Source organism: Bos grunniens, chromosome 1, assembly GCF_055505025.1.
Source record: "Bos grunniens cultivar Pamir isolate PY7600 chromosome 1, Bosgru_T2T1.0, whole genome shotgun sequence".
In the NCBI taxonomy this organism is placed as follows: Eukaryota; Metazoa; Chordata; class Mammalia; order Artiodactyla; family Bovidae; genus Bos; species Bos grunniens.
Window position 1 is genome coordinate 155,048,673 of NC_141165.1, and position 15,248 is coordinate 155,063,920.

At 45.3% G+C, this 15,248-nt stretch overlaps 1 protein-coding gene and 1 pseudogene across 1 annotated transcript; one reads left to right on the forward strand and one right to left on the reverse strand.

The window, feature by feature from the left end:
* The first annotated feature begins 2,526 nt into the window (after positions 1-2,526).
* Positions 2,527-3,127, forward strand: LOC147380358 (small ribosomal subunit protein uS15 pseudogene; annotated as a pseudogene).
* Positions 3,128-14,471: 11,344 nt separating this feature from the next.
* LOC147380359 (histone H4-like) lies at positions 14,472-14,792 on the reverse strand. Its single transcript, XM_086414902.1, has one exon. It carries the CDS (start codon positions 14,781-14,783, stop codon positions 14,472-14,474), a length of 312 nt encoding a protein of 103 aa, XP_086271028.1. The 5' UTR covers positions 14,784-14,792.
* Positions 14,793-15,248: the final 456 nt, after the last annotated feature.

Below are 15,248 nucleotides of genomic sequence, written 5' to 3' on the forward strand. Positions count from 1 at the left end.
AAGAGTGCTAGAGTGGGGTGCCATTGCCTTCTCCAGCAGGAGACACAAACCACCAATTTCTAGCAAAGTTCCATTACTTCAAGAAATCTTGTACAAAATGTAAAACAAGGACAGTGAACACGAATGCTCTATCTTCTGACGGCGCTGTTTTAGTGTCTGCATTTGTGTTTATCAGGTGCTTTCAGTTTTGACCATTTGTAAAGGGTTTTATTCTATATCTTTTCCATGCAGTTGTTTTCAATTCTTGAAAACAGTTTTAAAGTACCTGGAAATTTAAACCTCGATCATAATTTGAAAAGACAAGTATCATACTGCTATATTTAAAATGGACAACTCACAAGGACCTCCTGTACAGTACAGGGAACTCTGCTCAATGTTTTGTGGAGTCTGGATAGGAGGGGGTTTTGGGGGTGAATGGGCACATGTATGTGAATGACTGAGTCCCTTTGCTGTCCACCTGAAACTATCACAACGCTGTTCATCAGCTCTACTCTAATACGAAATACAAAGTTAAATAAGAAAAGACAAGTACCTAAATATTGACTATGTAAATATTCAAATAAGTGCCATTCATATGGGCAGTAAAATAAGTCAGCATGCTTGGGCATTTTAATGGGTTCCCACATGCTCTCTGAATGATTCAAACTGTCTTGTTAAACAGGCAGATTACAACAGATTTTCAAAAGGGAACACACTGCAAAGTCACAAAACTCTTCTTAACCCTGTGATTTGAACAAGCAGAATCATTTCACAAATGCTGAGACTGTATTCCCAAACACATTCCAGAATGACCTTGGAAATTCAGTGCAATGAATATATTATTTTTGGAGTTTGGGGGAAAGACTTAAAGATAGTTACCAGGGGCTGGGGGAGATAAGAGAGATATTATTTAAGGATACAAATGTGTAGGAATTCCCCAATGGTCCAGTGGTTAGGGGGCTTCCCTGCTGGTTCAGATGGCAAAGAATCCACCTGAAATGCAGGAGACCCAGGTTCCATCCCCGGGTTGGGAAGATTCCCTGGAGAAGGGAATGGCTACCCTCTCTAGGGATCTTCCCTGTAGCTCAGATGGTAAAGAATCTGTTTGCAATGCAGGAGACCCAGGTTCGATCCCTGGGTCGGGAAGATCCTCTGGAGAAGGGAATGGCAATCCACTCCAGTATTCTTGCCTGGAGAATCCCATGGACAGAGGAGCCTGGCGGGCCACAGTTCATGGGGTTGCAAAGAGTCGGACACGACTGAGCGACTAACACCACCACTACTATCCGCTCTAGTACTCTTGCCTGGAGAATTCCATGGACAAAGGAGCCTTGAGGGCTACAGTCCTTGGGGGCGCAGAGTCAGACACAACTGAATGACTGACACTTTCACTTATTTTTTTCACTTTCCAGTGGTTACGACTTGGCACTTTCACTGCAGGAAGCCCAGGTTGAATCCCTGGTAGGGGAACGAAGATCTCACAGGCCTCCTAGAGTGGCCAAAATAATAATAATAATACAAATTTGCAACTAGTATATAAGTAAGTCCTGGAGATCTAATGCACAGTGTGATGATTATAAATAACAATGTTAATTGTTCAGTCATGTCTGACAACAAATATTTTATTAGAAATATCAAATTTGCTCAGAGACTATATCGTAAATATTCTCACCACAAAAAAAAAGAAATAACTATGTGATGCCATAGAGGTGTCAACTGACACTACAGTGGCAATCGTATTACAATATATATATGGATCAAATCAACATGTTACGCAACTGAAACTTACACAATGTCACATGTCAAATATGTTTCAATTAAGAAAGAAAAAAATCGCACATTTATTTTTTTTTTTAATCACTGAGACAGAAGCCATGTGAAAAAGAGAGTTCAACTCCAAAGACTGGACCTAAAATTAAAATTTGTTTTCAATCACCACCACATTAAATGTATCCATATACACACTTTCCAAATAAACACTCAAAATGAATGATTGTGAAGGAGCGATCCATGGACCAACCAAACATCAGCCTTATCAAAAGCAGTTGATTTGTCTGTAAAGACGGAGCTCTCCATGGGAAGTTCCACCAAAGGCTGGAACAAACCGGGCCATTTTGGTAAAAATCGTTGCTGTTCAGTCGCTCAGTCATGTACGACTCTTTGCGACCCCATGGACTGCAGCACGCCAGGCCTCCCTGTCCATCACCATCTCCCAGAGTTTGCTTACACTCGTGTCCATTGAGTCAGTGATGCCATCCAACCGTCTCATCCTCTGTCGTCCCCTTCTCCTCCTGCCTTCAATTTGGTAAAAAAATAAAAAGTGATAAACCCACCTGGGAACGATCAAACAGGCTGTGACTTTGCAGGACTAGCAGATGGTCCCCAAAAGGTCACTGCAACCTTTCCCATCTCAGTGAGTGGCAGCTGTGACTTAGGCCAAAACCTGGGAGGCATCTTCCTCTCTCTCTCTAACCCTGCATCCAATCTGTCGGCAAATCCTAAACTTGAAAGCGTATCTCTCTCCTTTGGCACCAGACTGCCTCCATCATGGGTTGCATGCACGCTCCCCGGAAAGGCCTGTCCCAGTTGGTTCTGTCCCCCCGTCACAGGGTCCCCACCTGGCTGAAGCTGACGCCTGAGGTCATGAAGGAGCAGACCTACAAACTGGTCAAGAAGAGCCTGACTCCCTCACGAATCGGGGTGGTCCTCAGAGACTCACATGCTGTTACACAGTACATTCTGTGACAGGCAATAAAATCTTGAGAATTCTTAAGTCTAAAGGACTTGCTCCTGATTTTCCTGAGGATCTCTACCATTTAATTAAGAAAGCCGTTGCGGTTTGAAAGCATCTTGAGAGGAAAAGAAAGGATAAAGATGCTCAATTGCATCTGATTCTGATTGACAGCCCTATTCACTGGTGGGCTGGATATTACAAGACCAAACAAGTCCTTCCCCTCAACCAGAAATACGCATCTGCAGCCTTTGGCTTGATTGCATAAACTTGTCTGTTATACTCAAGCAATAAAACTAGAAAGAAAGGGGTTTCCCAGGTGGCTCAGTGGTAAAGAATTTGCCTGCCAATGCAGGAGATACGGATTCGATCCCTGGGCCAGGAAGATGCCTCAGAGCTACTAAGCCCAAGCACTACAATTACTGAGCCCACGTGCCACAAGCCTGAACACCCTAGAGTGTATGCTCCACCACAAAAGAAGCTCCCACAGCGAGGAGCCTTCACACCACAACTGGACTGTCACCTCACCTAGCAGCAACTAGAGAAAAGTCTGCACAGCAACAAAGACCCAGCACAGCCATAAATAAAATTATTTTTTAAAGGACTAGGAAAAAAAAAAGAAAGAAAATATATCCAGAATATGACCACTTCTCACACCTCTATCCGGGCCACCACGGTGTGATGTCTGGATTCTTCCCGAAGCCTCCCCCTGGTCTCCTGACCTCTTCTTACCTATGATATCAGGGATTATTCGTGAGAAAAAATTAATAAGTGAACAAATGATCATGGAAGCAAAACAAGAACTGAAGAGGAATATTCCAAGAATCCTTCCAGTCCCCCTCCCCACGTCCTCCTCTCACCATGAAAAATAAATAAATAAATAAAGGTGATCTTGGAGAAGAAGGAACCATAATCTTGAGAAAGAGTGGACTTTTCCCCAAAAATTAGATTAACAGTAAACAATAAATGTAGACACTGACTGAGATCTTCTATGTCCCAAGCACCATGAGAATAGCTTTCCCTGCCTCTTCTTGCTTCTTGAAACCAACCCTAGGAGGTACTCACATCTCCTTTTGTGAGTGTGCAACTTTAGTCTTTGGTAACTCTTCTGCCACCAACTGCAACACAGTTCTAGCACGACTAGCCAGTCACTTCCCCACCCTGGCCCACTGCACCCCAAGTTAAAGTCTGGGTCCTCCACAGGACAGCCCTTCCCTCACATCCTGGCCACACTCCTGGGGGGGTCCCAGGCCATCCACACTTCTGATGACTGGCTACAAATTCAGAGCTTCCCACAACCCCTCGAGTTTAGTAATTCCCCAGGAGGACTCACAGGACCCAGGAAGGTGCTCTACTTACAATCACTGTTTTATTATAAAAGAGCCAGGCCAGGCCCAGCCAAGTGAATGCTCACATAGGCAAAGGTCTGAGAAGTCCAGATGCAGAGCTTCTGTGGTCCTCCCTGTGGACGCAGGCACGCCACCCTCCTGGAACGTCAATGAGATCGCCAGCCGCCAAGCTCCATCCAGCCTCAAAGTCCAGAGTTTTTCACCGGAATCTCATTACGTCAGCCTGATAGACTGACTCATTGCCCATGTGGGCAATCAATCTCCCACCTCCCTCCCTCTCTCCCTCTCCCTCCCCACCCCTACCCCTGCCAAGGTCAGACCGACCAGACCCCAACTCTCATCACATGATTGGTCTTTCTTGTGTCCTATCCTTGGGTCATCATAACTCTTAGTATAAACTCAGGTGTGATCCAAGAGGCTCATGAGTAACAAAGGCTCTCCTGTCACCTGGGAAATTCCAAAGATTTAGAGACTCCTTCTTATGAACTAAAAATGAAAGCCAGCCAAACACTTTATTATACAACAGGGTTGTTGTTGTTTAGTCACTAAGTCGTGACCAACTCTTTGCCACACTATGGACTGTAGATAGCTAGGCTCCTCTGTCCATGGGATTCTCCAAGTAAGAACACTGGAGTGGGTTGCCATTTCCTTCTCCAGGGGATCTTCCTGACCCCAATATCAAACTGGTGTCTTCTGCATTGGCAGGCGTATTCTTTACCACTGAGCTACCAGAGAGGCCCCTTGTCTACAACAGGAGTGTCACCTGAATTCTCTTTCAAGGCCCCATTCAGCTGGCAGAAAGGCACCTCAGTCCACTTCCTGGGTAAATTTCCTCCAGGAGCCATTCCTATCTGGGGAGGAGGAGGCTCCTAGGGCCCCCAGGTGACAGGAAAGGAGGGTGCATGCATCTGGGCTTTTGTCACCTCTGCTCCAGCTGCCGGATCATGTAGCCCTTGGCCTTCCAGGGGACACTGTGAGGCTTCTAAAGCAGGGACCACCTACATGCCTGCTGACACCCACAATCTCATTTCTCTCTGGGCACTTGCTGCCTCTGCTAGAATCTGGAGCACGTAGCCAAGCCCTGTCCTCGTCCAGCCCACAGACCTTTCTCTTAAGACCCATCTGGATTCAGCCAGTGGGGAAGAGGGGTAGAGGACCCTTTTTCTCTCAGGGACCGCAAATATTCATGCACTCACTTCTCCTATTATCCTTTCCCTACAGCCACGAGCATCCTTTTCTAATTCAGAAGCAAGGGGTCTGGGTTCTTACATCATTATCCCTCTCCTAGATCTGAGAGCTACAGCTGCATCGGTTCCATTCCTCACCAAGGATTGGCTTTTGAAACCCAAAGGCCTGTTTTTCATCAGACATCACAGTAGGAAGTTCCTGAAAGCCTATTTGTACCATGGAATCTGCCCCGGAGGAGCAGAAACTGCTTCTGATGCAGAGAGAGACCTAGAGGACGAGAGCCATATGAGGTGGTTCCACGCTGTCCCCAGGCTTCCCTGGTGGCTCAAATGATAAAGAACCTGCCTGCACTAAAGGAGGCCTGGGTTGCATCCCTGGGTTGGGAAGACCACCTGGAGAAAGGAATGGCTACCCATTCCCATATTCTTGCCTGGAGCATTCCATGGACAGAGGAACATGGTGGGCTGCAGTCCATGGAGTCCCAAAGAGTTGGACATGACTGAGTGACCAACACACACACACACACTCTTCCCAGGTCAGTGTGATCCACTCCAGTTTTTCTGTGAACTTATCTTTACACTGACCACTGCTAAAATGTACTTAGTCCTCTCTTTTGTTGTTGCTGCTATTCAGCTGCTAAGTTATGCCCGACTCTTTGTGACCCCATGAACTATAGCTTGCCAGGCTCCCCTGTCCTCCACTATTTCCTGGAGTTTGCTCAGATTCATGTTCATTGAGTCAGTGATGCTATCCAACCATCTCATCCTCTGCCACAGCCTTCTCCTCTCTTTCAGTTCAGTTCAGTTGTCGCTCAGTCGTGTCCAACTCCGTGACCCCATGGACTGCAGCATGCCAGGCCTCCCTGTCCATCACCAACTCCCGGAGTTTACTCAGACTCATGTCCATCAAGTCAGTGATGCCATCCAACCACCTCATCCTCTGTCATCCCCTTCTCCTCCCACCTTTCCCAGCATCAGGGTCTTTTCCATTGAGTCAGCTCTTCGCATCAGGTGGTCAAAGCATTGGAGTTTCGGCTTCAGCATCAGTCCTTCCAATGAACACCCAGGACTGATCTCCTTTAGGATGGACTGGCTGGATCTCCTTGCAGTCCAAGGGACTCCCAAGAGTCTTCTCCAACACCACAGTTCAAAAGCATCAATTCTTCAGCACTCAGCTTTCTTCACAGTCCAACTCTCACATCCATACATGACCACTGGAAAAACCATAGCCTTGACTAGACGGACCTTTGTTGGCAAAGTAATGTCTCTGCTTTTAATATGCTATCTAGGCTGGTCATAACTTTCCTGCCAAGCAAACATCTCTTAATTTCATGGCTGCAGTCACCATCTGCAGTGACTTTGGAGCCCAAAAAATAAAGTCTGCCACTGTTTCCACTGTTTCCCCATCTATTTCCTCTCTTGAAAGACTAATTTTTTTAACTTTTTTATTTTGTATTGGGGTATAGCCGATTAACATACAGTGTTGGCTATTAATAGTTTTGGGGGAACAGTGAAGGGCCTGAGCCGTATAGATACAGGTATCCATTCTCCCCAAACTCCTCTCCCATCCAGACTGCCGCACAACATTGAGCAGAGTTCCCTGTGCTATATAGCTGGTCCTTGTTCGTTATCCAGTTTAAATACAGCAGTGTGTACATGTCCATCCCAAACTCCCTAACTATGCCTCACCCCTCCCCAGCCTTCTCTTCTCCCGGCAACCATAAGCTCGTTCTTGAAACCTGTGAGTCTGTTTCTGTTTGTAAAGACTAATATTTTTACACACTTTACATTTTCCAAAGTACTTTCTCCTACCTCGCCTTACCTTGTGAGGTAGCAACTAACTGGTCATCTCCAATGAGAAAATGTGCTCGGGGTCTCAAGTGGCACGTGGAAATGCGCTGAGTTGCAAAAAGCTGCCAGCCGCATCGTGCACTAGCTGAGTGATCAACTCAGTAACTTGCTGAATTGACAGATAATGTATGGAAGTCTTCATCTCCCTGTAGATTCACTCGAGTTCCGTTCCAGTCTTTTCACTGCAGTTAATCCGTTGGCCCAGCACAGCTGTATGTTGGCCCTGCTGCGGCTTCGCGTTTCTGGGTCAAGCACTTGCCCATCACGTTTTTACATATGAACGCGTGAGTTCGGCCCTGTGTATGAGTTTCCCTGTCCTCTCTGTCTGCAGACGGACGTCCTGCCCCTAGTGTGTCTCTGCTTTCGGTGGAGAAGCCAAAATCTGTTCAGACCCAGACTGAGGAATCTATCTCCCAGTTTCTGCAAAGAGTTTTTCTGTGAATTAATTTTCTGACAACTGAACTGGAGCCCCAGTAACCAGCAGGACCAGGAGAACTTGAAGGCAAAATGCGATGCTGTTTGGTGCGGAGGATGGGGGATAAACTAGGAGTTTGAAATTAGCATATACAGACTGCTCTATACAAAACAGATAATCAACAAGGACCTACTATATAACATGGGGAACTCTACTCAATACTCTGTAATGACCTATATGGTAAATGAACCTGAAAAAGAATGGATGTATGTATATGCATAATTGAATCACTTTGCTATATACCTAAAATGAACATGATATTGTAAATCAACTATATTCCAAGATAAAATGAAAATTAAATTTCAGAAGAAGAAAAAAAAAGTGCTATGCTGTGGTCCTCTGATCCTGTCGCCTCTGTTGAGCTTACATGGTGTGAGCCCCTGGCTATGCATTGCGGTGCTCATTCAACCTTCATGTTCTGGCCTGTGTGGCCTCCGTAGGGGTTCTGGAACCTCCGATTCAGCCTTGGGCATCACCCCAGGCAGGCCTGCTCTGAGCCTTCCTGTATTTGCACTCCATCTCCCAGCACCACTGGACAAGCCATTGGGTGCCTAATAAAGGGCCTGCCCTGATGATGAATAATGGTGACATGATGGCGATGGTGATGGTCACAACTGGGAGAAGCTAATGGAGTTAGGCAGGGGATGTGAAACAAAATGGAGAAGGCAATGGCACCCCATTCCAGTACTCTTGCCTCGAAAATCCCATGGACAGAGGAGCCTGGTAGGCTGCAGTCCATGAGGTCACGAAGAGTCGGACACAACAGAGCGACTTCACTTTCACTTTTCACTTTCATGCACTGGAGAAGGAAATGGCAACCCACTCCAGTGTTCTTGCCTGGAGAATCCCAGGTATGGCGGAGCCTGGTGGACTTCCGTCTCTGGGGTTGCACAGAGTCGGACACGACTGAAGCGACTTAGCAGCAGCAGCAGTGAAGCCAAACAGCAAGGCCTCCTGATGCTGAAATTCACACACCTGTTGACTCCTACCTAGAAAAAACCCTACATAGAAAAAACCCTCCCAGGAGACAGCCCATCTCTCTATGTCTGTAGAAGAGTATTTTGGAAAGAGTTTCCCAAAAGTGTGCTTCCAGACTCAGGGTACATGAAAGGGATGAGTATATGCCCCTTTTTAAAAAAAGCTGCTTCTAATAACGATTCATCAGAAATCTATAGGAATGAGAGGGTTGTCACTATAGTGCATTTAAGATGGCCATCCTCTCTTCCTGCGCCTCCATTGAGGGGTGGAGTCTATTTCAGCTTCTCCCATTGACTCTGAGCTGGTCTTAAGAGCGGCATTGACCAATAACACAGGGGCGGAGTCACCTGGCACCCATTCCGGGTCCTTTGCTCTCGCTGCTCATCTGCTATGTCATAAGGCGGAGTCCTGGATGGTGAGGCCGTGTAGAGAGAGGACAAGGGGATGAGTGGGTATTTTGGACATTTCAGCCTCAACTGGATGCAGCCACATATATGATCCGATCTGACATTGCCTGGAGCAGAGTAGCCTGCTAAGCCCCTTCTCAGCTCTTAAACCATAGAACCCGGGGAACTAGTACGTTGTTATTGTTTGAAGCCAGCCACTAAATTTTGGGGTGATGTGCTGCACAGAAATATGTCACATGACAACAGGACACTAAAAGAATCCATTGCAAACTCTGCAGAATCAGTGCCTCTAGAGGAACTCCATTAAAAAGCCCTTCCAGTCAGGCCTGGTCCATCTTAGGGACAGATGTGAAGAGCAGTGCAGTCAGAGGAACCTTGGTTCTGGTTGAACTAATTGCCCCTTGGACTCCTAGCCAGGCCCAAGCATTCCCCAGGCATGCACTCAAATATTTATGGTGGCCGTCATATGATATGGATGAATGGAGTGGGTGGAGTGTTTGCAAATCAGTTACACAGGAATGAATATTCTTCACTTCCAAAAGGACCAATGTCTTCACCCATTTTTCTTGAAAGAGACAGCTTTCCCTGGGTATTCTGTTGTCACTTCTGCTAACGGCATGCATGCTCAGTCACGGAGTTGTGTCCAACCCTTTGCAACCCCTTGGACTGCAACCTGCCAGGCTTCTCTGTCCATGGGGTTTCCCAGGCAAGAATACTGGAGTGGGTTGCCGTTTTCTCCTCCAGGGGATCTTCCTGACCCAACGATGGAATCTGTGTCTCCTGCATTGCAAGTAGATTCTTTACTACTGAGCCACCTGGGAAGCGCAAATCCTGCTAGAGTCATAGGTAAAAGAGAAACAATCTCTACCATCAGACAAACAACAGTTCAAGGGCAACTACAAATGACAAATGACCCTGGCTTCAGGCTCAGGGAGGTAATGGGGTGGTGGTGTAGTGGTTACTGTGGTATGCTGCCCAGATGCCCTACGGGATGAACACACTGCTCGGACTGTGGATGCTGGTGGCGCTCTGCAAAGTCATTCTCTGGGAACTGTCCTCAGCTGAAAACTGCCATTTTGCCCAAGGTCACACCCCTTCCTGGGGATAGCCCATGTCCAGGGATGGTCAAAGTGGGATATAAAGTTCTGCCTCCATTCTCTTGAGACACGACAGGCCTGAAAGACCATCTTACCTCCTCCTCTGGGACGGGCCGAGACCTTGGTTGTGACTGATTCACCTCACTGTTATTCAGTTTCTCCAACCAATCCTTTCTCCTTCCTGCCATTACCAGTAACGATCCAGAGTTGTTGTTATCTGTTTGTGATCCCATGGACGATAGCCCACCAGGTTCTTCTGTCTGTGGGATTTCCCAGGCAAGAATACTGGAGGGTTGCCATTACCCTCTCCAGGGGATCTTCCTGAATCAGGAATCAAACCTGCATCTCTTGCATTGGCATGGGGATTCTTTACCACTGCACCACATGGGGCGCCCATGTTCCTGAGACCACTCTCCAAAATAATCCTGACTACAAATCCCCCTCTCAGTTGGTTACCCAGGGAGTCCCACTGAAGACAGGTGGAGACTAGAATGAACAGAAGTGGGCAGCTTTCAATGACTTCAGCCATTCTTCCCTGTAAAAAGAGGTTCCAAATATATTTGAGAAACAAGCGGTTAGACAAGATTAAGTGAACACCTTTAAGACTTTTCAGAGTCTTTCACATTAATATACTTTTAAAGTTTCTAAGGAGATTTCCTGTTTCATGTTAAGCAAAATTAATTGATCAGTTCAGTTCAATTCATTCATTTAGTCATGTCCAAATTTTTGCAACCCCATGGACTGCAGCACGCCAGGCCTCCCTGTCCATCACCAACTCCTGGAGGCTACTCAAACTCAATGTCCATTGAGTCAGTGATGCCATCCAACCATCTCATCCTCTGTCATCCCCTTCTCCTCCTGCCCTCAATGTTTCCCAGCATCAGGGTCTTTTCCAATACGTCAGCTCTTTGCATCAGGTGGCCAAAGTATTGGAGTTGCAGCTTCAGCATCAGTCCTTCCAATGAATTTTCAGGACTGATTTCCATTAGGATGGACTGGTTGGATCTCCTTGCAGTCCAAGGGACTCTCACGAGTCTTCTCCAACACCACAGTTCAAGAGCATCAATTCTTTGGTGTTCAGTTTTCTCTATGGTCTACCTCTCACATTCATACATGACCATTGGAAAAACCATAGCCTTGACTAGATGGACCTTTGTTGGCAAAGTATTGTCTCTGCTTTTTAATATGCTGTCTAGGTTGGTCATAACTTTCCTTCTAAAGAGCAAGCATCTTTTAATTTCATGGCTGCAGTCACCATCTGCACTGATTTAGGAGCCCAAGAAAATAAAGTCTGTCACTGTTTCCATTGTTTCCCCATCTATTTGCCATGAAGTGATGGGACCAGATGACATGACCTTCATTTTTCTTAATGTTGAGCTTTAAGCCAACTTTTTCCACTCTCCTCTTTCACTTTCATCAAGAGGCTCTCTAGTTCCTTTTCACTTTCTGCCATAAGGGTGGTATCATCTGCGTATCTGAGGTTACTAATATTTCTCCCAGCAATCTTGATTCCAGCTTGTGTTTCATCCAGCCTGGCATTCCACATGATGTACTCTGCATATAAGTTAAATAAGCAGGTGACAATATACAGCCTTGATGTACTCCTTTCCCAATTTGGAACCAGTCTGCTGTTCCATGTCCAGTTCTAACTGTTGCTTCTTGACCTGCATACACATTTCTCAGGAGGTAGGTAAAGTGGTCTGGTGTTCCCATCTCTTTAAGAATTTTCCACAGTTTGTTGTGATGTACACAGTCAAAGGCTTTGGTGTAGTCAATAAAGCAGAAGTAGATGTTTTTCTGGAACTCTTACTTTTTCGATGATCCAACAGGTGTTGGCAATTTGATCTCTGGTTTCTCTGCCTTTTCTAAATCCAGTTTGAACATCTAGAAGTTCATGGTTCACATATTTTTGAAGCCTGGCTTGCAGAATTTTGAGCATTACTTTGCTAGCATGTGAGATGAGTGCAATTTTTCAGTAGTTGAAGTATTCTTTGGCATTGTCTTTCTTTGGGATTGGAGTGAAAACTGAGCTTTTCCAGTCCTGTGGCCACTGCTGACTTTTCCAAATTTGCTGGCATATTGAGTGCAGCACTTTCACAGCATCATCTTTTAGGATTTGAAATAGCTCCACTGGAATTCCATCACCTCCACTAGCTTTGTTCATAGTGATGCTTTCTAAGACCCACTTGACTTCGCATTCCAGGATGTCTGGCTCTAGGTGAGTGATCACACCACTGTGGTTATCTGGGTCATGAAAATGTTTTTTGTATAGTTCTTCTGGGTATTCTCACCACTTAATATCTTCTGCTTCTGTTAGGTCTATGCCATTTTTGTCCTTTATTACGACCCTCTTTGCATGAACTATTCCCTTGATATCTCTAATTTTCTTGAAGAGATCTCTAGTCTTTCCCATTCTATTGTTTTCCTCTATTTCTTTGCACTGATCACTGAGGAAGGCTTTCTTATCTCTCCTTGCTATTCTTTGAAACTCTGCATTCAAATGAGTATATCTTTCCTTTTCTCCTTGGCCTTTCCCTTCTCTTCTTTTCTCAGCTATTTGTAAGGCCTCCTCAGACAACCATCTTGCCTTTTTGCATTTCTTTTTCTTGGGGATGGTCTTGATCACTGCTTCCTGTACAATGTCATGAACCTCCATCCATAGTTCTTTAGGCACTCTGTCTATCAGATCTAATTCCTTGAATCTATTTGTCACTTCCACTGTATAATCATAAGGGATTTGATTTAGGTCATACCTGAATGGTCTAGTGGTTTTCTCTACTTTCTTCAATTTAAGTCTGAATTTGGCAATAAGGAGTTCATGGTATGAGCCACTATCAGCTCCTGGTCTTATTTTTGCTGACCGTATAGAGCTTCTCCATCTTTGGCTGCAAAAAAATATAACCAATCTGATTTCAGTATTGACCATCTGGTGATGTCCACGTGTAGAGTCTTCTCTTGTGTTTGCTATGACTGGTGCATTCTCTTGGCAAAACTCTGTCAGTCTTTGCCCTGCTTCATTTTGTACTCCAAGGCCAAAAATGCCTGTTATTCCAGGTATCTCTTGACTTTCTACTTTTGCATTCTAGTCCCCTGTGATGAAAAGGACATCTTTTTGGGGTGTTAGTTCTAGAAGGTCTTGCAGGTCTTCATAGAACTGTTCAATTTCAGCTTCTTCAGCTTTACTGGTTGGAGCATAGACTTGGATTACTGTGATATTGAATGGTTTGCCTTGGAAATGAACAGAGATCATTCTGTCATTTTTGAGATTGCACCCAAGTACTGTATTTTGGACTCTTTTGTTGACTACTAGAGCTACTCCATTTCTTCTAAGGGATTCTTGCCCACGGTAGTAGATATAATGGTCATCTGAACTAAATTTGCCCAATCCAGTCCATTTTAGTTTACTGATTCCTAAAATGTCAACGTTCACTCTTGCCATCTCCTGCTTGACCACTTCTAATTTACCTTGATTCCTGGACCTGACATTCTAGGTTCCTATGCGATATTGCTCTTTACAGCATCGGACTTTACTTCTATCACCAGTCATATCCACAACTGGGCATTGTTTTTGCTTTGGCTCCGTATCTTCATGCTTTATTTCTCCACTCTTCTCCAGTAGCATATTGGGCACCTACCAACCTGAGGAGATCATCTTTCAGTGTCATATCTTTTTGCCTTTTCATACTGTTCATGGGGTTCTCAAGGCAGAATACTGAAGTGGTTTGCCATTCTCTTCTCCAGTGGACCACGTTTTGAAAGAACTCTCCACCATGACCTGTCTGTCTTAGGTGGCCCTACACAGCATGGCTCATAGGTTCATTGAATTAGACAAGGCTGTGGTCCATGTGATCAGTTTGATTAGTTTTCTGTGACTGTGGTTTTCATTCTGTCCACCTTCTGACAGAATAAGGTTTATGGAAGCTTCCTGATGGGAGAGACTGACTGTAGGGGAAACTGGGTCTTGTTTTGATGGGCAGGGCCATGCTCAGTAAGTCTTTAATCCAATTTTTTGTTGATGATCAGGGCTGTGTTCCCTCCCTGTTGTTTGAACAACAGCAACAATTGATTAATTAATTGATCTGCTCAATTAATTGATGAAAGAGCCTCTTTTTCATGCATATCATCACTGAACCAGGTCTTGCAAGGTTTCAAGAAAAGTAATAAATCTAGAAGTTTATGTGAAATCTTGTAATATTTAAATGCCAACTTGTTTTTTCATTATCTCATTTGCAATTTCTGAATTCAAGTCTCTACACCAAAGACCATAAGATGTAATTATGAAATATAGCCAACCCCTTGAACTCAGTACGTGAAATCTAGAATCCGTCTGCAATGCAGGAGACTCAGGTTCTTTTTTTTTTTTTCTGCGGCCCTGAAAAGGGCCTTTAGTTTTTCTAAACGTTTCAAGCTACTTTGCTCAACCACCAAAACCGTAAAGGGTACGGCCCTGACGTTTGAGCGCGTAGACCACATCCATGGTGGTAACAGTCTTGCGCTTAGCGTGCTCCATATAGGTGACCGCGTCCCGGATCACATTTTCCAGAAACACTTTCAGCACCCCACGAGTCTCTTCGTAGATAAGACCAGAGATACGTTTGACGCCTCCACGACGAGCCAGACGCCGGATAGCTGGCTTAGTAATACCCTGAATGTTGTCCCGCAAGACTTTGCGATGGCGCTTAGCACCCCCCTTGCCAAGGCCTTTGCCACCCTTCCCACGACCAGACATGGTTGCTGTCGCAATGAGACTCAGGTTCTATCCCTGGGCTAGGAAGATCCCTTGGAGAAGGGAAAGGCTACCCACTCCAGTATTCTGGCCTGGAGAATTCCATGAACTGCATAGTCCATAAGGTCACAAAGAGTTGGACATGACTGAGCAACTTTCACTTCGCTTCACTTCCCATCCAACCTCTTGAACTCAGTAAGCACAATCTACATACTCCTACATTTCACATTATCTCCTCAAATTCTCAGATGATTGATCAGATGTGAAAAGGGATAGTAACAGGGTTGACCTTTAGGTAGGTTAGCAATTTCATTGTACATCCACTGTTATTATGGACTAATGTTTGTGTCCCTGCTGCCCTGTAGAATTTGTAAGTTGTTGCCCTAAACCCTGATGTGATGGTATTTGGAGGTGGGACCTTTGGAAAGTGACTGGGGTTAAAAAAGTCATGAGGGTGAGGCCCTCATG